The 22,144-nt window shown below is 42.6% G+C and overlaps 1 protein-coding gene across 8 annotated transcripts in view; it reads right to left on the bottom strand.

Moving 5' to 3' along the window:
• Window positions 1-22,144, bottom strand: part of ARHGAP27 (Rho GTPase activating protein 27) — a 565,511-nt gene that overhangs the window by 116,269 nt on the left and 427,098 nt on the right. For all 8 annotated transcript variants that reach the window (XM_069238073.1, XM_069238077.1, XM_069238076.1 and 5 more), the window contains 2 exons: window positions 6,360-6,779; window positions 1,907-2,131 (listed from right to left, as the gene is read on the bottom strand). In XM_069238073.1, the coding sequence (XP_069094174.1) occupies window positions 1,907-2,131; window positions 6,360-6,779 (645 nt within the window). The remainder of the gene's footprint in view (window positions 1-1,906; window positions 2,132-6,359; window positions 6,780-22,144) is intronic.

Here is a 22,144-nt window from a genome sequence, read left to right on the forward strand (position 1 = left end):
GGAAAGAAATAACCAAGATTTATTGTGAGTTTTAAAGAGAAGGTAGCAAGAGGAATAGAAATAAAAAGTTGAAAGAAAGAGCAAACCTGTTAACCTGTGGCTATTAACAGTTGGAAAGAGAAAAGTGGGGAAGAAATAAAATATTGAGAGTAAACAGAGTAAAGGAAAGAACGGAGTGAGGTAGGTGAACCAGCCCCCCAGAATAAAGATGGCAGCTAAGAATTGATTTAATTGGCTCCCCCACGTCTTCAAACATAAGTCAAGGTGTGGAACTGCAGGGGGCACTACAGAACAGCAGGAGGTGCAGTAGCAGAGTTATTTGTGAACCCCAATACAGCAATATTGGGGCACTTGAGATCAGGATTGGTGTACAGACAGAGCTGTGTCTAGGCCCAGTACTGGAATAACAGAAAGGCAGAGGGTGAGGAATGAGAAACGGAGTGCAGTGTAGTTCCTGGTATTGGAATAACTGGCAGCTACAGGTTAGGGTTAAGGTGCTCTTTTGGGTCCAGTATTGGCTTGGCAGAGGTACTGAGTATTAGAATTGAGCTGCTGTAATGGAACTGTATGTGAGCGGGGTCCCACTATAGGAAACAAAGTGACCTCGCCGAGGTAGAACTGAGGGCCACTGGACTGGAACAGCAGAGTGTACTGACTGTAGCAACTGAGGTGCTCTGGCAGACGGCATGTGTGGGGTTCTGACACGCTTGAGGCTTTGGCATGTGTGAGAATTGCAGTGCACAGATGGCGCTGCGCCCAGTACTGGAGCAGCGGAGTGTACTGCAAGAACTGAGTTGCTCTGGCAAACAGCGTGTGCAGAATTACTGGTACGGCTGAGGGCTTGGAGTGTGTGAACTGAGATGCACTGATGGAGCCGCAAGTGGGATCCCAGTATGGATCAGAAGTGGGCACTGTCTCTAAGGATTTCAGAGCCCTGGTAGAGCTGGGTGCCTATGCTATAAGCAATTACAAGCGACCCTCCGCCCTTGCTCTCAGCACACAGAGAGGCACACTTGGTAAAGGAAATCCAAGCCAAGGAAGGGAGGAGCCAGGCAGATGAGAGAGGGTACAAAGAGCCCACAAAGGCCAAATGTGACTAAGATAACAACCAGATTTATAGCCTTGTTTACAGCTAAGCTGAGAGGAAGAATGCTCTGCAAATGAAAACGGGAGCTTCCCTGGACAGGAGCAGGAAACAAAGTAAAAAAATACAAATAAAAAAAAGTCCCCTACAGGCCAGATAAACAGAACAAAGTGTAATTATACAATATATTGGTCCCTGCTCCCACACAGAAGAAGGAGGGACAAAGAGGCATGACTGACCACTAGCTAGCAAGGATTTTTAAATGACACAAACTAAAATGAAATAGCAGGAAGCCCACAGAAGTAGCTTACTTAAAAGTATACAAGAGGTCGTACGCTTACGCTCGACCTAAAAACAAAATGATCAGTGGATTCTTGATTTAATTTCAGGAATTGATAATTAATTCAGGCCACATGCCAGCCAATTGTTTGTTTGTTCACTCTGCTACTACAAACACGGATCATACATCTGCAAATGATCTTTGCTCTGGTTTCAATAGAACAGTGAAAGAGACTACCAGGCCACTTCCACTCTGCATGGCAAAAACTAGGACCTCCAGACCTGTTTTGGCTATGCTGAGCCACAACCTTCATGCTACTTGAAAAAGAAAAAATAGAACGAAGAGCAAGGCCTAACACAGAGGAAGAGAAATGAGAAGATGATACAAAGAACATGAGGCAGTAAAGTACACAAGGGAATACAATTTTTTTGGGGGTTATTCTGATTATTGGCCCATATTTGAGACTATGTGTATTCTATCTTTACAAAAGTTGCCTTTCCTGAGTGGATGCATGCTCGCTTGTGTGTGCCTGAAACTCTTACCATCTCATGTGTGTTGATATGTGTGTACACTGTTTTTCCATCTTTGTTGATCTCACAGGACCATCCTGGTGGTGAGTCGATGTCGTCATAAGCTATGGGTGATCTCTCCGGTTGAATGAAAGGGAAGAAGAAGTTGTGGTGGGTTTCCTGCGGAGAGTAGTCCTCTGCAGGAAAGGTATCATACTCTGGAGAATTCTCAGGATAATCGGTTTCCGGTGTGGGTGGCTAAAGACGTTCAAGAAAAAATTAAGCCATGAATGATCTTTAAAGGTTTCATCAAGCAGCCTTTTCAATTACATTTTCTACCACTGGGGATTTTTTGTAATCATTAACTGTTTCTTTCATCTTACTGATCACAACAAATATTATTTACACCTTAAAGAGATCAACAAACAAACTCCTGCTAGACCCTTAGGTACAATAGGCGGCAATTGAAACGCATCTTCATAAGGGTTGTACTATGATATACATGTCACGTAGCACTAGAAGCAGAAAAAGTACATTTTGCAGTGTGATCCTTCAGGTTAACGCAGAAACCGAAAGACCATTATGTCGCAAACAGCACAGGAGATTTTGATACTTTTAAAAATTAACCAGTTGTCAGCACTGCCTAATTTTACCTAGGGGACTGACTTTTTCCATTGTTCACTGCAGGGATTCTGTCACCACCAATGCATCCTTTCCCACATAAAGTTGTCCCATGCTACATTACAGCATATAAGAACTGTAATTAGCAGTGGTTTGTGTTTGGAGCCCTAAAATAGTAATTGTGGTCATGAGCCACTGGCAGAAATTTCTCAACATTCTAGAAATGTGCACTATATCTTCATGGCAGACGTCGTGGTATGGAATTGAGCAAAGGGTTGCCTTTTAGCTCTTTGGAGTAAGGTCACCATGTGTCTAGATCTGGCTTTCATTTGACACCCTAGTGTCTTCCTGGAGGCTTACAGATGGTTAAAATGAACCAATTAAAGTGACGAGTCTAATAACAATGTTTGGTGGTAGAAAGCCTAGGAGACTGGAAATATAGTGACCTATTGAAATGGAGAAAGGTGGTAAGTGTGATTCTACACCATCTGAAAACATGTGCGGTAGACAAGAGTAGTACACATTGCAGTACTCTTGAGGTTAACAAAACACATATTGTGTTAGACTTTTCATCCTTGGTGTTGTCTCCCTTAACGTTTTGCCTCTGTTTCCCAGGTTGTTGATCTGTGCTGGACTCTGATTTTGCTGTTTTTGTTACTCTGGGCACTTTATCACTGCTAACCAGTGCTAAAGTGCAAGTGCTGCTATACAAAATGTGTATGTAATTGGCTTATCCATGATTGGCATATTTGATTTACTAGTAAGTTCTAGTAAAGTGCACTAGAGGTGCCAGGGCCTGTAAATCAAATGCTACTAGTGTGCCTTCAGCACTGGTTGTGCCACCCACATAAGTAGCTCTGTAATCATGTCTCAGACCTGCCACTGCATTGTCTGTGCGAGCAGTTTTAACTGTAAATTCGACTTGGCAAGTGTACCCACTTGCCAGGCCTAAACCTTCCCTTTTCTTACATGTCAGACACTCTTAAGCTAGGCCCTAGGTAGCCCCAAGGGCAGGGTACAGTGTATGGTTAAGGTAGGACATATAGTAATGTGTTTTATATGTCCTGACAGTGAAATATTGCTAAATTCGTTTTTCACTGTTGCAAGGCCTGTCCCTCTCATAGGTTAACAGGGGGGCTACCTTTAAATCTGATTAAAGTGTAGATTCCCTTTGGGAGAGGATGGACATGTGGAGTTTTGGGTCTCTGAGCTCACAATTTAAAAATACATCTTTTAGTAAAGTTGATTTTAAGATTGTGTGTTTGAAAATGCCACTTTTAGAAAGTGGGCATTTTCTTGCTTATACCATTTCTGTGACTCTGCCTGTTTGTGGATTCCCTGTCTGGGTCAGTTTGACAGTTGGGCTGGTTGCATCTCACATTAGACATTGACACAAAGGGGGCTGGGTGTAGCATGCATTTCCTGATGAGCCATCTGTGCTAGGAGGGAGGGGGGAGTGGTCACTCACACCTGAAATGCTGTGCCTGCCCTCACACAATGCAGTTTCCAACCCCCTGGTGAGTGCCTGGGGCCTGGCCTGGGCAAGGCAGGATTTCACATTCAAGAGAGGCTTTGCTTTGAAGTAGGCCTACTTCAAAGGAGAAATTGGGTATAAGACGGGCACCCAAAACCACAGACTTTAGAACACTTCTGGAAACCGAGAGGAACCTCTGCCTGGAGAAGAGCTGAAGAGCTGAGAAAGAAGAGCTTCCCTGCCTGTGACTGTGCTTTGTGGAGCTATCCTGCAGTTACTGCTTCTGCCAGAGTAAGAGGGCAAAGACTGGACATTGCGTGCCTTCCATCTTGTGAAGATCTCCAAGGGCTTGATTTAGAGCTTGCCACCTGTTGTTTGAATTGTCAGGGACAGCAAAGACTTCTCTCTGCCAGCACCTGGAGTCTCTGGAAAGATTCCTACTCTGCCAAGTGGTGCCCATCCAGTTCCTGGGACCCTGAAAGGAGAAGCTGGCAGCCTAAGAGGAAGAAATCCACACACAGAATGCCGTGCAGGGAAAAGATTGACGTGATTCCGATCTGTGGCTGAAAACTTGACACGCCGACAGCTTCACGGCTCAAAATAGACGCTCGCCTGCAACGCGACCAGAAGATCGACGCAAGGAGCTGGGGAAATGACGCGCAGCATCGCTGACAGAGACTGGTGAGATCGCAACCCAAGCTGCATGGTTTTCGGATCATTGTGCGGCTGGATTTCCAACGCAAAACTGTTGGGCGTGTAAAAACAGCTCAAGGTCTGCCCGGACCCGAGATTGCTGACCGGATCGACACATCGCTCTCCTGCAGAGAGAAGAAACGGCGCACCCCGACTCGACGAAAGGAGAAACGACGCAAGGTCTCGCTCGTGATTGGAATCGACGCATCGCAAGCCCTTTGTGATGCACACTCACCCGTGCAGTTATTTTTGATACACCCAAGGTACATTTTCACCTTAACAGTGTTAGTGTGCATTTAAAACTACATGAAGACTCTTTTTGCTTTTTAATTGATAACTTGTTAATTGTGGATTTTTGTTGTTTTGGTCTTGTTTTGTTTAAATAAATATTCTCTTTTTTTCCAAACCTGTTTTGTGTCATTTTGTAGTGTCTTCATTAAGTTACTGTGTGTGCTGGTACAAATACTTTACACCTAGCACTCTGAATTTAAGTCTACTGCTCGTGCCAATTTACCAAGGGAGTAAGCAGGGGTTAGCTGAGGGTGATTCTCTATTACCCTGTCTAGAGTGAGGGTCCTTGCTTGGACAGGGGGTAACCTGACTGCCAACCAAAGACCCCATTTCTAACATATGGTATGCAAACCAGGATTCAGAGTGAACAGGAAGAATTATGACACGAAAATGGTCACAGCTTTTCCATAGCTCACTACTACAAAAAATATCTTTGCATTACTTTTGAGGAATTAATATTAGTTTGCATTAACAATGAAGCAGTAATCATTAGTCACACGTGTGACTTGACCCTGAAAAACTGGGAGAATATAAAAGAAACAAATGACATTCAGCCTAGGGCTCAATTAAAAGTAGTTCCATTTTTCTTTTCTGTTCGATACAAGACATTGTCAGCCGTTTATGGTGAATATTTTATGTAGAAGTTAAAGAGAACATGTTTTTATTCTAACAAGAACATCTCTCCAGAACATGAAGTGCTAGCCATAACATAATATGATTTGTGCTGGGGGTCTGGCGGAGATTGGACTGTGGAGGTTACACAGAGATGAGGAGGAGGATATGAACATGCAGTTAGCACAGTACTAAACAGCACACTGTGCAGTGTGCTTTGACAGCTGAAGTGCAGAAGATAAAGTAATCTAACCGTGATGCAAACCTGTAGCTCCCTTTTTTTGTAGTATGCAAGCTAACCACAAACAGAGGGAGCGCCCTTCTCTGTACTTCTTACACCTGTCTTGTGATACAATTACCTCTAGCTCTCTATTTCTACTGGCTTCCTTTACTTTATTCCCGGAGGCTTAACCATAAAGAACTGATAAGATCAAGTTGAAGGAAAATATACATTTAATGGGAACAAGGGCGTGTCCGTCCTTCCTGGTGTGGAAGGTAACTCTCCCTCATTACACCCAGTAGCTTGAATTGTTTGATTTCACCAAAAAAGAAACAATTGGCCAAAGGCCAAGCAGTTATGATCTTAGCGGGTCCCATCATTGGTCTATTCGCCTCCCCTGAAAATCATGCCAGGTGACATCTGTCAAGTAGGTTCACATAGTCAACTCCCTAAGAACACTCTTCCACAATCATTCACTTTACAATTTGCTGCATCCGTTCATACCCTATTGTGTCTAAAATATGTAGTGCCATTGCACCTGAGTCAGCTAGGCACAAGCAAGTCATGAAACATACCCGCTGTTCCATTGTCGGAAATGGGGAGTACATGGGCTTCATCTCATGTGGACTCAGTTCTTCTTGCTCGGGTGGCTGCCAAGAGGTTTCCCCTGTGCTGGAATTGTAGAAAAAGAAACGTCCTGTGGGTTCGTCAAAGTATCTTTCCCATTCCGACTCAATAGGACTTGCTTCAGAGTTTACAGAGTTGGGAGAATTCACAGGGTCGTCTGACTGGTAGAAGGGAGTCTCCCAGGTCGTCTCGCCGGTAAGACTGTTGTAATAAAACAACTTGCCACTGTCCTGATCAGTATGAGTTTCCCATTCGTCAATAGTGCTGCTTGTGCTCTGCAGGCGGGACGATGAGCCCGCCTTTGCTGCCTCTTGTCGCAGTTCTGCTACATTCATGTACACAGGAGAGGAATTTGTTTCCTGGCTGACCTGAAAAACAGTTTTAAAAACAAAAATGATATAAATTGCGTTTTAGTGCAAATATTACATATGCATTAAGATTTTGATGATGTACTCTGTGTAAAACCAGGGCATACATAATTTCCATCAGTGCAGGAGCGCCATTGTCTCAAGGGGTATTACATTGGCTAGCCGTACAGGGCTGTGAGGCGCTAGCACCAAGTCACAACCACACACTTATTAAAACCAAATGTGCACACCAGAAACCCCATATCATTAAAGACGGAAGCACCATAGACTGGAATAATGCTAGAAGTCCCACTGATATCAAAGCAGAAGGTGACAGAGACAGCCACCACACAAAAATCCCCAAGTCATTAAAACTGAGAGCTGCTGTGATGGGCAGGCTACATCCTTAATTCGACTGAAAACTGAAGGATTTGTTTTGGTGAGAGGGCAACTCTTGCATGTGAATGGAGAGTCTTGTCACTGTGAATGCAGCAGGAGAACCTTTCCTTTCAAGCTGTGTCTTTAAGACTGAAATATAAATCAAGTGGCCTGAAATGTGGTGTTATAACACAGGCATTTAGAATTAACCCATAGAAAGAACCTGACCACACCTGGATATACCAAAGGCTTTGAGTCAATTGAGACCGGCAAGTGGTGACTGGCTGAATTAAAAGATAAGATAGCTCCCATGTAAACGAGCACCAATGAATACCTTTAGGAAGAGTTGAACTGAAATGAGTAATAGAAGGTCAAATCAGCAGCAAACTATTTAGGTAGGGGCCTGCAGATGTGGATTCTAATCCCAGCTTTGACACTTGACAGAAAATAATATGATAATGGGCACATTACTTAACTTTCCTGTGCCTAAAAGTTGTAGATCTGTGAAACATAACTATGTATTCAATGGATGCAGATCCCTACTTGAATATAAAGTGCTCTGCTGCTCCACAACCAGACTCAGGCTATATAATTACCGAATGAGATGCTGATGTAATGACTATTCAAAGAGCACTCATCACCCAGGAGAGTATCCAGGAGCTGCATAAGAAGGAAAACGAGCTGGCCGTGTCTGAGGTCTAGGTAAAGAGCCAAGTCTTCAGTTTCTTGAAGAATGCAAGGACTGAGGAGGCGGCTATTATATGCAGGGGAAGGTCATTCTATGGCTTGGGTGCGAGGTACCAGAAGGTACAACCACAACCTCCAGCTCTGCAGATGTGAAGGATGTGAGAGCTGGGGCTCCACCAATGTTAGGTTTATGGTCGAGGTAAGAAAGTTGATGCACACCATGTTATGAATTATGATATATAACATGATGCTAAATAGCTCTACAGGAGAAATTAGCACCACACTATATAATCTGATGCACGGTCTTCTGACTTTGAAGATAATGCTATCTATGATTCCGATCCTAGAGTAAACTAGTGAAACTGCAATTATATTTCAAAATTCCTCCTAACAAACAATCTTGGAATTTTGATCCACTCTATTAATGAAGTCACACATTCTACTTATTCACAGTCACAGAAAATGCAATAACTTTTTTCAGAGACCATTTACTCAGTCATCAGGTCACACAGCTATCCTGATCCCAGAAATAACTTCCCATTGTAGACAGTGTTCAAAAGACTGAGCTTCTTAACTCCATGACCTCAACAACGACTGAGTCGTAGATTTAACTGCTGTGCCGAAGGCACCAAAACAGTAATACTGGCCAACAGAGTCACTCGGCTTTTTTTGGATAATTTTTATGGTGTCAAGCAAATCTCGTAAAATTGTTTAACCAATGCAGTTAACTCAGCTCTAGTTCAATGGAGGCATAGCAGAAGAAAATTGGAGCTCATCAACTCCCTTAAATCAAACCAAATTTTGGGACGTTTCAGTGCAGCATATTAAGCTTTGCATTCCAAGGTACTGCGGTACCAGAGCATTCAACAGCGCTTATATCAAATGCTGCTAATTCAAAATATTCTTGTGTTCACCTACAACTAATCAGAAGCCTCCTATTGCGCAATATCGCCATTCAAGCAAGTGAGCGAGGCTAATTCTAGCAAGACGCTACACGCTTCAAATCCGTGCCTCACAAACAGCAGCAGCTCTCTATGCTATCTTTAGCTAAGGAGAGTGTGACAACGTGTCTGTGGCAAGGCACCCCATTTCCTTTTTTTAATCAAACAATAGATCATATTTAAGATACAGTTCTCCTTTCACGAGCGTCTTCGAGGGCAGCCACACTGAACGCGAATAAGCGAGTTTAACTATTAACAGGCTTAAGAACTGTGTTGTTTGCACACTAGAAGGAGCTCTGTACTCCGATTTGTTTTAACAGTTTTATTGCTCCCACTGTGTTGTAAAACGTCAAATCCTGTGTCCACATAAAAATAGCTGTGTAAGAGGTATGTATTAATAATTTAGTTGGAAATAAATATACTGAAATTAGATCTTTGAACACCGCCACAGCTTAACCCTACAGCCACGTGCCCCTTGTTGGCAGATTTGTTAGGATCAGAGTTATAGCAAAGGTGCCCGGTCAAGTTAAGAGCAATGCACAGCTGTGGCTACATATGGTTGAAGTTATGACAAGGATGAAGATAAAAAGATTTTTTTTTAAAGCGGCTTCCTACTTTTTTTTGCAAATGTTTTCAAATTAACTATAGACAAGTATTGACAAAAGCAATAGACTCAACTGTGCTATTGGGGTACAGACGTATTAGCTTTGCCATTTTTTGTTTACAAAAAGCACCGTGGGAAGGCAGCTTTCGTGCGTGCATGCAAGGCAGCTATCCTACAATGTATTGTCCAAAAGCAAAACAAAAGGCATTCTAAGTTGTGGACCTTTGGTGCACATACGTGTGTCTGCAGGGTGATCATCTTGACTTTTTTTTTATTACGTTTTATGAAAAGCTATTCCAAGATGGCCACTGCTCACTGCACTGCGACTCTCTTGGAATGTGGAAGGGGCTCAAGGAGAACTGGCTGTGAGAGACAGAAAAGGAAAAAGTGCGAGATGGCAAGTAAATGCTAGGGGAGAGCCAAATATTTGAATAAAGAGGGGAGGGTCAATAAATGGTAGAGAGAACAGAAAGGGGAAGAAGAGAGAGACGGGGAGAAAATAGTCCCTAATGCACTGCAATGCAAACAAAACACAGTAAGGACAAAATGCTAGCAGTATGAATCAAACATGGAATCAGGAGCAGGGGAAATGAAAGTCAAGAATGGATCGAATCATCAGCAAGTAGTTGACCCAAACTCTATAATGGATACAATATGTGTGTTTTCAACTGAAGCTGCCTGTAGACAAGACATTTTTTTTAAAAACCCACGGATAACTGCAAACTAAATGTCTCTCACTAAATAGTTCAAATTGAATCTATTGGGATTTACTTAGTTTTTCAGCAGGCTGCAAGAACATCAATTTTAAGCCATTTGTTAAAGTAGTTTTATTTTTACATTTTAAATCATTTGGATTTAATTGTGCTTCTCTATGGTTGTTATCATCTTTTTATTATCGCCAAGCAACACTTCTGCTAATGGATGTGGCCTGGATATTGAACCACTGATCCAAACTAAAGATCTTCCACCCTCTTAAAAGCTAAACATATAAACCACCAGGACATTTTCTTAGTTAGATCCTCCTTTAATTAGGCCAAAATCTGTATTGTGCTTTTATGCATGGCTCAGAAGAAAAAAAGATCTGGAATGTCTAATTGTGCCTGCTGTTTTAATCAACCCGAGTTAATACAATTTACATTTGCCTGAAATGCAATCAGGTCAAATAAGTCAATTACTGCATCAGTCGTTCACATTCTTTACAGAGAAAATCAGACCCAAATTCCGCCCAACTCCCTTTACCTAAAAAAGCTACAAAATGTTGCAATGTGTGATGTTGGCCCGGTGTCAATGAAGTAACTGTGTTAGGCTCCACACTGGATTCATGACTTGCCACGGAAACTAATTTGAGCCATCCCTTTACTCTTTCACTTTTCTCACTTTTAAATCTCCCTCTGCTTCAGCATTATGCTTCCTCATGGAGTAAAACTTGGTTTCACCAGACATTCTTAGTTAAACCAACTCACCCTCCAGGTCTTTATTGTGGCCCCAGAATGAGACCACAACTGATCACAGCATTTGTTTGGGTTTATCAAGATATGTGACGTCTGCATCAACGTCTCTTCTGAAGTCGAGCATACACCGCATTGCCTCTTTCCACTGTGCTATGTACATCAGTGATACAACTATACATTTATTTGTTGTCCTTGGCTCTTGATTCAAAGACTGCAGGCTTTCCAGAGCTGGAAGAAGCATCAATATTAATGTATTTTACATGACTCTCCAGCACCTGCTGATGACAGTATGCTGAGCCCTAAAGGTCTACCCACCTGGTACATTTCCAGGAAACAATTAACTACTGCCTCAAGTGGGCACACATGACTTAAATGGAATTAATAACACGAACATGGCTTTGAGAATGAGAATACCGAGTGTCTACAGGCAACCTTATTCAATCAAACTACTGACGCTCTAGATTTATAAAGTTGTAAAAAACACATTTGCCTGCTGCAATCACCAAGCTTGGTAGGCTTCTGAAACTAGAAAAAAGTAAATCGATTGTTCTGTAGTTTAATTGAATGCTATTAGACAACACAATGAGCCCAGTCATCTGTGGACGCCTTTTCGTGCATTAAGACCATCCTGTGGCTGTATACCGAGGTTGAGAAGACCGGCTGACACGATATGCTTGGGTGGTTAAAGGACAGTGGTGATTCTCATACACTGAGGTAGAGTTATACGGAGGAGTTCATACAAAAGAAAACACAAGTTACATCTTCTTGGCCAGGGAGACGCATGTGGCAAAGAGACACTATATTAAGCACAAAGGGTTTGCAAAGACTGTTAGGAAGCTTTCATTGTAGTTTGTCTTTTTTAACACCATTTAAAATTGTTTCGAAATCGTAATGCTTATTTTAGCAACCACGCTCGGACACTGCACCATGTGCACCACCCACCACCTTGGGTTTTTGAGCTCCTGTTCTTCATTTCAAATAAAGATTTGCTGGTGCTATGTCTCCGTTAGACTTCTTCTTCCTCTTTTTTAATTTTACATTGAAAGGGTCAGAATACTTTCCTGTGCAGCTCAAACAGGAAATGTAACAGGGGAACTCGACGTCTGAAGCAATAAGCTACAAGCATCACCAGCATCGCGGAAGTAGGCAGTGTCACTGAGGATCAGCTAGTTATAACACAAACCCCCCAAAAAACAGACTTCTCCAAATGAATACCTGAATCACAATCACTGGCTGGTGATAGGGGTGGGAGTGACTAGTGTAGACCATCTATAAGAACAGGGCTAGTTAGCATTTCGGCCCACCAGCACAACATACAATCCATTAGCAGAGTGACAACTAGAACACATAACTGAACTGTGTCTGACCGGTGGCGTTCAGATTCTACTGCACCCTTTCCTTTAGAGCTCATTGATGCCGGTCACTCCTCAATTCACTGGTTTAGATTAACACATTTTACATAAGAATTCAGTGTACCCATGCGCAAGGCCCAAAATGCAGTTTAAATATGAAAAGAGACTTTGACTGTTTGATATCCATTAGCATTGTACTCATTACTGTACAAAATTAGCAAACTTGGCCTTAGAGAATACAGCATCCACCAGCAAAAGGTTGTTGGTATGGAGTGTCTCCTAGGACAGACTTGTAGGCATATAGTGCTCACTGTGATCGTTTGATCTGTTTATCAGTTTTGGCACTATTTATCGCGATGTCTAGCACTGTAATGATCTTAGTTCTCTTGGACTGAAAGTGTCTGCAAGAACAGTTGCTGAGCACCTACCACCAATTTTGAGCTGTCCACAAGATGTTCAATACATGGAACACAAAATAAGTTATAAATCTCTTAGGCATGTACGGAAGGACCACTGACCGAAGATACATACAGAATTAAGAACTAATCTCTACCAGCATCACTCATTAAAATAAATTGAATAAATAAAAATAAAAAAAACACTTAACTCACTCCTCGCCGCGTGCGTCTCTCCTCCGTCTCGCTGCAGGCACAGGCTCCGAGCCTGCCCTGCAGCCAATCCTGATGCTTAAAGCAGCATCAGGATTGGCTGGCAGCGCTCAGCCAGGGTGCTTCCAGGCAGACTGGGAGCCTGTGCAGGCTCTCTCCACCCCGGCAACTGTGTTGCCAGGATGGGGCAAGGACACTGCGCATGTATGTTTGACCGGCCCGAGAACTGCTCGTCACCCTCGTGGTCCGGCCCCTTCAGTTTATTATCCTTTTCTATTAAAGGTTTTGCAGCTGCCACTGCTGGCGGGGGGTGGGGGTGACGCTCCTCCGCACTAATGGAGGAACTGCCCCTGGCTCTGTCTGAAAATCAGAGGACTGCAACAATAGTTCTGTGAGGAAGGAAACAACCTAGGTGAGATTGTCCGCTGCATTATTGTTAACTCCTTTAACATGAATCGCTGAAGACACAAATGCTACTCGACACATCTAAAGATCACAGATGCTGGGGCCACTAAACTCCAGTTTCTCAATTTCTGTTCATGCTAGCCTTGTCTGTCATATTGTTCTCTTTATGAGACCTGTAGTCCCCTAAATGTGAGAGGCAAACTCTAGGAACAACCTTTTCTTTCAGTTTCAAGAATGTGGCCTGGACTGTGGAGGCCACCTATCCTGCAGATTCACTGTGGCAGCCCGCAAATAGCTGCCAACATTTGCCATGATAACTGGCTTGCATAGTATGCACAGAAGAGTCCCCATTATGAGATGTACTGAATCCAGCCACCACTCAAGTTCCTTCCTGGTGGAATGAGTCATACAGATCTAAGCTTCAAGGTTTATGGAGGCTGGATTCTAAGAAACCAGAGGATGTCAAACAAATATTCTGAAATGGAATCCTGGCTAGGGAACAGGCATCATTGTTGTTGCCATGTCTTGCTGAACTCGAGGCCAAGATTTGCCATTGGATAATCCTGTTAAAAAAAGGCTGACACGTCTCTGTACATTCAAAGCTCTTCGCTGCAGAAGGAATACCAATCCCTAGCCTGTCTGAAACCTGGCTCCTATCAATTCTACATCCTGCACAAGAGTCAGCTTGGATTTCTTCCAGTGATTAGAAAACTGCAGTTCCAAAGAAGCGAGATAACCTGAAGATCGCACACTTGATGAGTGGATTAGCCAATCATCTAGATAAGGGTGCATTAAAATGCCCAGATTGTGCAGTAGCTCTCCGAAAGGAGCCATGATCTTTGTAACATGCATATTTTGGGTTGAGTTCTTCCTGATGTGCCACAGAATGGACACTTAGTTCAGTGAATAAAGCTTTCATGAGTGCTACATCAATAAAAGTTATTTTGCAAACGTATTGGTCTGTGGCTGCTTTAATATTCCTTAATGAGTAATCACTGGAACTAGGAAGTGAGTGAGGAGGTGATTTTTGTAAATACTTTCTAGCAATTCCATTACTTTGAGACCATATCTCCTCACTCCACTCATTACAAACCAGCCATTAGTGGCAATGTTGGGCTGTATGTGGGGCAAAGCTTGTTTGGTTATAGCTGGGTGTCTTCCTGATGAGTTGTCCTTTTATTCACCGTATTAATGAGGATACAGGTGTTAAGTTTTTCTGTTGAAGAAAACAAGGTAGGACAACATAATGTTTGTCTGAAATGTAATGACTGAAACAAGGAAGAATGGATTCAGAGTAATGGAATTGCCAGTAAGTAATTGAAACATTCCTTCTATTCAGTGCATAATTTGAGCCGTGGGGGCCCACCAGAGCTCATTTTTGGGGACCGGCACTTATTTTCTATCACGAAACTCTGAATGAGAGCAAGAGAGAGAAAACCACAAGCACATAAGAAAGAAGGAGGAAGAGAAAGACTGAAAAACTGCAGGAAAGTGGATTCAAGACTATGCAGCTTTGGTATTCGGTGCACCAATGTTTAATAGGACCAACAGTCATCTGTATTGTATGTTAAAGTGCTCACAAAATAACCTTTAAAAGCCTGGAATACTTGTATATGGGATGTATAGGGGAATAAATTCAACTTGGATTCCCCTTCTTTTGTAACTTCCATTTGGATTTAAGGTTATTGCATTGGATGGCAATACCGATATGCCTCTCGTAAACCCAAGGAGCTGACTTCAGCCCAAAGAAAAGAACGCAAACCTGGAAGTCCTGAACCACAAGCCACAAATACTGCTGATGCACGTTGCAAATTGGGATGTCGATAAAACAAACCCATCTTGAAATGGATTTTTGACTCTAGCTTTTAACATTCTTGAGATTCAGGACTTGACGGAATCCTCCAGAAGCTTTCTCACCATAAAGAGACTATGGTCCTTGTCCATGTTCTTCCAGAGGAACTGGAATCACTGGTCTTTTCTGAACTAAGGGCTAGATGTACAAAACAGGGGCTTGATTGCAAATGCTCCAATTCAGAGTTTGGGACTGAAAAGCTACTTTTACCATATATTAAACCCATTTTAGGAGTTGGCAACTTTTTACTAACTCCTAAAGTGGGTTTAAAAAATGATAAGGAATTGCTTTTAGGAAGGAGCATGTTGAAGGTTTCCCTTCAAAATAGAAATTCCTATCAATATGTATCAATGGTTTAGGACAGAAATAGCAGCTGTAAACCACTGATAAGTTATGAACCTCCATGTTGGGGTGGTAACCCATTCGTAAAAGGAAAGGGGTCCCTTGGGACCCCTTCCACCTTGTGAGTGTAAAAAAGATTTCTTGGGAAGTAGACAGTGGTCTACTGGACACTGCAAACCTTCAACAACAAAAAAGGAAACTTTTCTTTTTTTAAATGTAGCCCATTGTCCTTTCAGCAAAACAGCTGCATTTTCTTTTTTTTTAAGTTGGATTTGTTAAAATACAATTACAGACACAAGGGTCTGTTGACCCCAGGAAGTCTCACTGATATTTATGAGATAGGTCTGATATGTCTGATTCCAACCCACTACCATGCACCCTCTATCTGTGCTACTGCATCTCCCATAAACCTGTGTTTAGCAGCAGTAGTCAGCCAGCCCCCACAGAGCCTGCAACAGTGGTACCACAATAACAAACATGGACCCATTTCCTCCTGATCCAAGCACCACAGTGATTGAAGTGAATTTAAAATGTCCACGTCTTTGTTTTTTGTAACGCAATCCATAACCCTCACAGATTGCTTGAAGATCTGGTAAATAAAGAACATAATCAAAAATAAAAAAGGAAAATGAAAACCAACAAGTCTAACAATCCTGAATAAAAGACAAGCAATGCCTGCCAGAAGGTAGACAAAAAAACAGAATGACAGTGTGACTTCTAGGAGGGTGGGTTTTTTGTCCACCTTGTTGGTGCCAAGGAAGTTTTAACTTTTGGGTATTTAGGAAAGGGAAGTGGGACAACATAATATCTGTTGGATGAGGTAGGCTCTTAATAGGTAATGAATAGAGGAGGAAGTGAACAAGAATGTAACCGGATATCCAAGATTCTATGGGTGAATAAGATAGTGACCATGAAGCAATGCAGACAATTACACCTAGAAGAAAACAATGCTGGCAGTCAAAAGATGGAAAGATAACACATATGGACCGTATACAGAGGGTAATGTCAATCTCGATGCAAAACATACAACTCCACAATTGATCTTGGCTGACTACCCTTTTAAGGTCTAGCTACTGACTGCTCTACCTGGCTGCCAGAGCTCATGTGATCAACCCCAAAAACGTAGGTAGAGGCTTCAATCTCACTGTATGCTGATGGCTATTATATCTGCTAGTTTCCCTACCTATAGAATGTTTGTCATTAAAGTGGCAGGTAAAGTGAAGTGTTCTTGCACTTCAATGGAGGCACATTTGTGCTTCAAATTTTGTTTCAAAACTCCTGTTGATGCTGAAAGTACTAAGGTTTTTCACATAAATGTGACGTGCAGTGGCAATAGAACATGAGTCGCTCTCAGTCACCATACACCCCTCTGGTTGTACTTGCATCACAGTCCTTTAGGTTGCAGCAGGTGCAACATTGTGTCTAGGTACCGCTCGACACCTTTCGAGTCCTGGTAGGACTACCCTTCTGCTGCTTGTACAACCAGAGTTGGTAGTGTCCTGCTGCAGATCTGCAATGCTGTTGTTTATTCCCCTGGGCTGCATTGCTAGTGCAATGCAGCACTCTAGGCCCAAGCCTGTGTATTTAACAATAGATTGCATAGACAGGAAGCAGAGTAAGATGTAGGCTGCGAGGAGAGAAGGCACAAATAGCCTTTGCACATTTGTGTGTGCATGGGTTTGCAAGCGTTGACAACACCTATTGGGTTTGTTAATGCTCGTTTGTTCTTTGTGGCTGCACAGACATTTGCGTAAGCATCAGGCATGATTTACATGGCTCTTGACAGAAAACTGTCACATCAGTGAAGAGGCAGAGCTGTAGGCACCACTTTAGAGGGGACACTGCAGAAGGCTTAATGTAGGCCCCTGCTTACTTGGAGACACCCATTCAGAGGGGGAGAGTTTGAGGGGCTTAACATGAGACCTTTGTGTAACTACCTGGGAATCTGCCAATTCTGCAGTGAGTCATAGCTCGAGGATGGACGAGGCAGAGAACTCCAGAGGCCAGATATAAACTTTTTAAATCAGGAACCCTGCAGTCCTAGTGTTGTACCAATGGTCTCAAGGCAGGGAAGCTTTCTAGCTTCTAACTGCATCTTCTCAGTAACTATTTCCCTGTACCTCTACTCCTGGAGGGATGTACCAACCCTGGGCCAAGTCTCATCTTGTGTTAGTTCTGAATTCTCTGAGAGACTGTGGAAGTCAGTCAGTAAGGGAGAAAACAATCAGACTTTCAGGCAATGGAATCCTGTTATTCCCCACTTTAGCAAGTGGAGAAGTTCTGCATCTCTCGAACCTCATGCCTTGACTTCCCAATCCTATTTTAAATCCTGTTTGTTCTTTAACCAGAACACCTGCCGCAGCCCCTAGGGTGAATCGTGTGCCTCCAGCATACCCTTAACTTGAAGGGCAAAGATGAGACAAACGCCCCTCGACTGCTCTTTGACCATACGTGAGTTTCAGTAAACTACCTGGATCCCATAAAACACCACTACAGATCCCAAACAACAGAGAAGTAATGTTCCTGAAGCAGTAACTATCGGCCTTAGATGATTCAAAGGCAAGTTTGGGATTGCGCTCCACTTTCTTTTGCTTATTCTTCTTACAGCACAAGGAGGTGCCTGGTTATGATCACTATTTCTTCTGTGGAATCCATCTCTGGTATTCCCAGTAGCCCTATAAGAGACAACTGCAGAGGCCTACTGCCATTAGATTCACTCTAATGCAGATCACTCATCAAGACAAAAGTCATTAAAACTCCGAGCCCATTAACCTAGTGCCTGTTAGTACAGTAGCCCTAGAAAGTAGGAAGTAAAGGCAGGCCCTGCAGAGCCAGCATCTAATGGGATCACTGTGGAGACAGCCCGCTGAAGGGGTCCTTGGTGAGGCAGCATCTAATGTGGTTAATGCAGAGGTAGCCCTACGGATGGGGGTCCTGCAGACGTATAATCTAATGGGATCAATGCAGATGTAGACCGGTGGAGGGGGCACTGCCAAGGTAGTATGCAATAAGATCACTGCAGGGATAGAGCCATTGTAGGACTAGTATAGAGATAATGTTGTTGAGAGAGTACTGCAGAGAAAACAAGCATTGGCAAGCCAAAAGGTATTGCTTTAAGGGAAAAGTATGGAAACAGCATTTGCACAAGCCTGTGTTGGCATGTTAAAGCTAGACACACTGGTTTTGTCAACACTTGATTATCCAGCTGCTAAATTGTGAGTGATGACTAAATGCTTTAAAACAAGCAATGGGAACGCCATCAGGTCTTGCTTATAAGACCTACTTGCTTTGTTAACCAGGCCATACAATCACATGGTGGAAAACAATAGCGCAATGCATAGTGGCTGTGTCATTTTGAAGGAATGCACATATGTTCAACAAACCTTTTAAAAAAAAGTTTAAATGGTTGAGTGGGTTGCAGGAATGGGTTAGGGCGACTGTGGAGGGGAAGCAGCATGACATATGATGGAAAAGCAACATGAGGGAGCGAATACAGGTAAAAGCAGCATCATGAAGCATGGGGCGAGAAGCACATGCGCGAGAGAGTGCAACACAGAACGGGGGAGAAAAGTACATGAGGGAGACAGCTGAAAAACACATGATCTCCTATGGAATGCTTGAACAAAAAGAAAAAAAGTACTTCCCTTTGAGCCAGCAGCGGAAGCACAGAAGCCAGCCAATCAAAGAGAAGGTTTAGAAACTATGTTCCACAGTAAGGGAAAACACAAGATGGACCAAATCAGGAAAAGCCATCCTAAAGAAAGCTAACAAATACGATTGACTGTAAAGCCAACAAATGGTAAGCATTGTATGGGCTTGGTAAACCCACAATATGTCTTTTCAAAACAGAAAGTTTGAGCAGTTTGGTTGGCTCAATCTGACAGCTGCAAAACAAAAAAGGATTTCTTTCTGTATACATTGTATATATGATAAAGAACTAATGTGTGATAATTCTTTGTAAATTTGAGAAGTAAACATACTCACAAATGCACCGCAATTTAAGAACACAAAGAAGATAACAATACAGCCATGGGTGTAATGGAGGCACTGCGGGGGGCCCACATCATCCCACAGCCCCAGCTTACCCGTTCCTAATAAATAAAAGAAGGGCTGTAAAGAAACAGTTCGAATGGAAGGAGAATGTACTGTGGTTTAACTGTAAACAAAGATAAATGGGCAGAGTAGATTTCAATCTAACAAAGTTAGCCTTGACTGCTCTCAGGTTTGACAGGTGAAGACGTGGAACAAAAAAGGCCATCTCTTGCAGTCTCCCAGTGCAAGGTGTGAGTCTCTCCAGGGCAGGCCATCCTTCTGCACACAGCGTGATGTGTAGCAGAAAGTTAGCTGCATTATAAGGTTGGCGAGCGGAGAAATTATTAATGCGAACAGCCCATGCACAAGAAAATACTTGCCATGTAAATCATGAAACAGATATCATCTCTTAAAAATTCAAAGCAGTATTTATTTAACAAGCAGAAGAGTTTCACCCAAAAACATTAATTAGATCGCATTACTGCACTGAGAGCCATTTTTTAAAGTAATAGTTTTTAAACGTGAACGTAGAGGCGTTCATTATCCCACCCATGCACTGGTGACAATGACACTCGTGAACTAAGAGGCACGTTCGTTGCTCTGTGCACCTATTATGTGACCCTGATTCATCTGATACATGGAACAACATTATAGTTTGTTGAATGAAACACAAGATGTTTTTGTACATATCACATCCTGAACTTGTGCACCTAAAATGCACCCTCACGTGTGATAATGAAAAAAGAAGGTTTGGTGAAATAAAATACTGGCCAAGGATCAGACAATTTGGTATAGCAGGGAAGCCAGGATTGATCCCAAGTTTTCTAGTTCAACATTGTGCAGTGTGGATAGTACAGAGAATAAAGAATGTAAGTTGTGTAGGTTGAAAGCAAACGGGATGACAGAGAGGAGAATCAGGTGGAAGTTCATCTGCCAGAGACAGAGGTTAACACGGGATAGGCAAAGATAGAGTTGACCGAAGGAGAGTGCTAGAGTTGGAGGAAGTACTTAATGTGTACTCATCATTGCTCGTGGACACTACCAGCACTTACTTTAGTGGACCGAAAAACTTGTTGGTACCTTCTGCAATGAACCACTCCCAATTTCCAGAGCAGCAAGAGACAGTCAATCGTAAGAACCCCTTTTTTCACTAAAGTCATTCACAGAGGAGAGGGAACACCAATCTCATCATTCACCATTGACTGCATTGGCAACCCTTCTGTTTCACCAAACCATAGTGGAAGTAAAAGAACGGTTTTCACACTCCCAGACAGTGACCTTGCCAAGGTGATAGGGTGGCAGTGATGAGTGTGGTCAGGGGCTCTCCAGGCTGCTGATTACAAAGTGAGAAAGGTAAGGCCTGCTTCCCTAATTTTGCGGACTGGCACTTATTTTCTTACACATTTTACAAATTAAGTAATAGTTGTAGATAAGCAGCAAACCAGAAGAGAAGGGGTAAACTAATAATGAAGATGGCGGGAAAAGAAACTCAAAAGATGTAGAGGCAAGTGCAAGACTGGTCAGGAATAGTTGTGAACGAACAAGGACAAGAGTGAGGGGGCATGGTAGAATTTTGAGAATGAGAGAGAAATTTCAGTGGAAAGGTCAATTGGAAGAAATGCTTGTAATAGGAGAACATAAATGGAGTTAGGAGGGGTACTGGAAGAGTGAGGAGAAGAGGATGAGGGGAAGGAAGGAAACTGGGAATGACAGAAATTAGAACGATAGGTGAAGATGACAGGCGTGAAGGTGAGGGGGGCTTAAATGTTCTGGTGAGTAGAAGTGGTGAAAGAATGGGCAAATTAATCATCTGAGGAGAAAAGGTGATGGAGGGATCAGAGCACGAGATGCAGAGCTAAAGATGAGGAGTAGACTCAGAAATGTAGGAGACAACTGTGACAGATAGAAAGACCTAGTCAAAAGGTGGACAGCTGCATTGCACATGTACTTTTCAACAGCAAAAAGGCAGCAGTTTTTTTTTCACCGTCAGCCCTGTGCAGGTGCTCTGGGATCTTTAGATGTTGCCAAGTACTCCTCCTTTGCAAGCACATGCTTTAAGTATGTGTTTCACTACCAAGCCTGGTTTCCCCCATGAAATACCCACATTAATGGTGGTTCCACTTTACAGGCACTCCCTTCTGCTCTCCAAAGAGACGAGTCATACATTCTGACAGTTTACATGTAAATCAAATTCGGATGTGTATAAAGTAGTTCATTATATTCCTCTGTAGCTTTCTTGTGGTTTGGCTGCAAGCTATTCATGTTAATTAGTCTTTCCTAGTTTTTATCGAGTTGTGCACCCGGTGGCAGACTAGAGATGTGCGAAATTCACACAATCTGCATTAGCGTAATTATGAAAAAATTCAGGAAATTACGTGAAATTGCACAGGATTCCACGAAATGTAAACCCATTATTTAGCACTATATTTTAGTGCTTTGTGTTTGACACATTGACCATCATGGTACGAGGAACACACGACGATATTTTGAACAGCATACTGGTATATTTGAGAAGAAAGCATACATACTGGCAGTGCTCTGGAGTATTTTATTGTATATAGAAGTGTGTTTACAAGAAAAGAAAATACTACCAGATTTGCCTCCATTACATTACAAAATCAAACTCTGATGACATTTTATTTTCTGCCACACGTTTTGATGGCCTAGTACATTACAAGGGAATAGTAAAAGGCACACATAAGAAAATACCGAATCTTCTGCAGTACAAATATTA

This window comes from Pleurodeles waltl, chromosome 6 (assembly GCF_031143425.1).
Source record: "Pleurodeles waltl isolate 20211129_DDA chromosome 6, aPleWal1.hap1.20221129, whole genome shotgun sequence".
NCBI lineage: Eukaryota > Metazoa > Chordata > Amphibia > Caudata > Salamandridae > Pleurodeles > Pleurodeles waltl.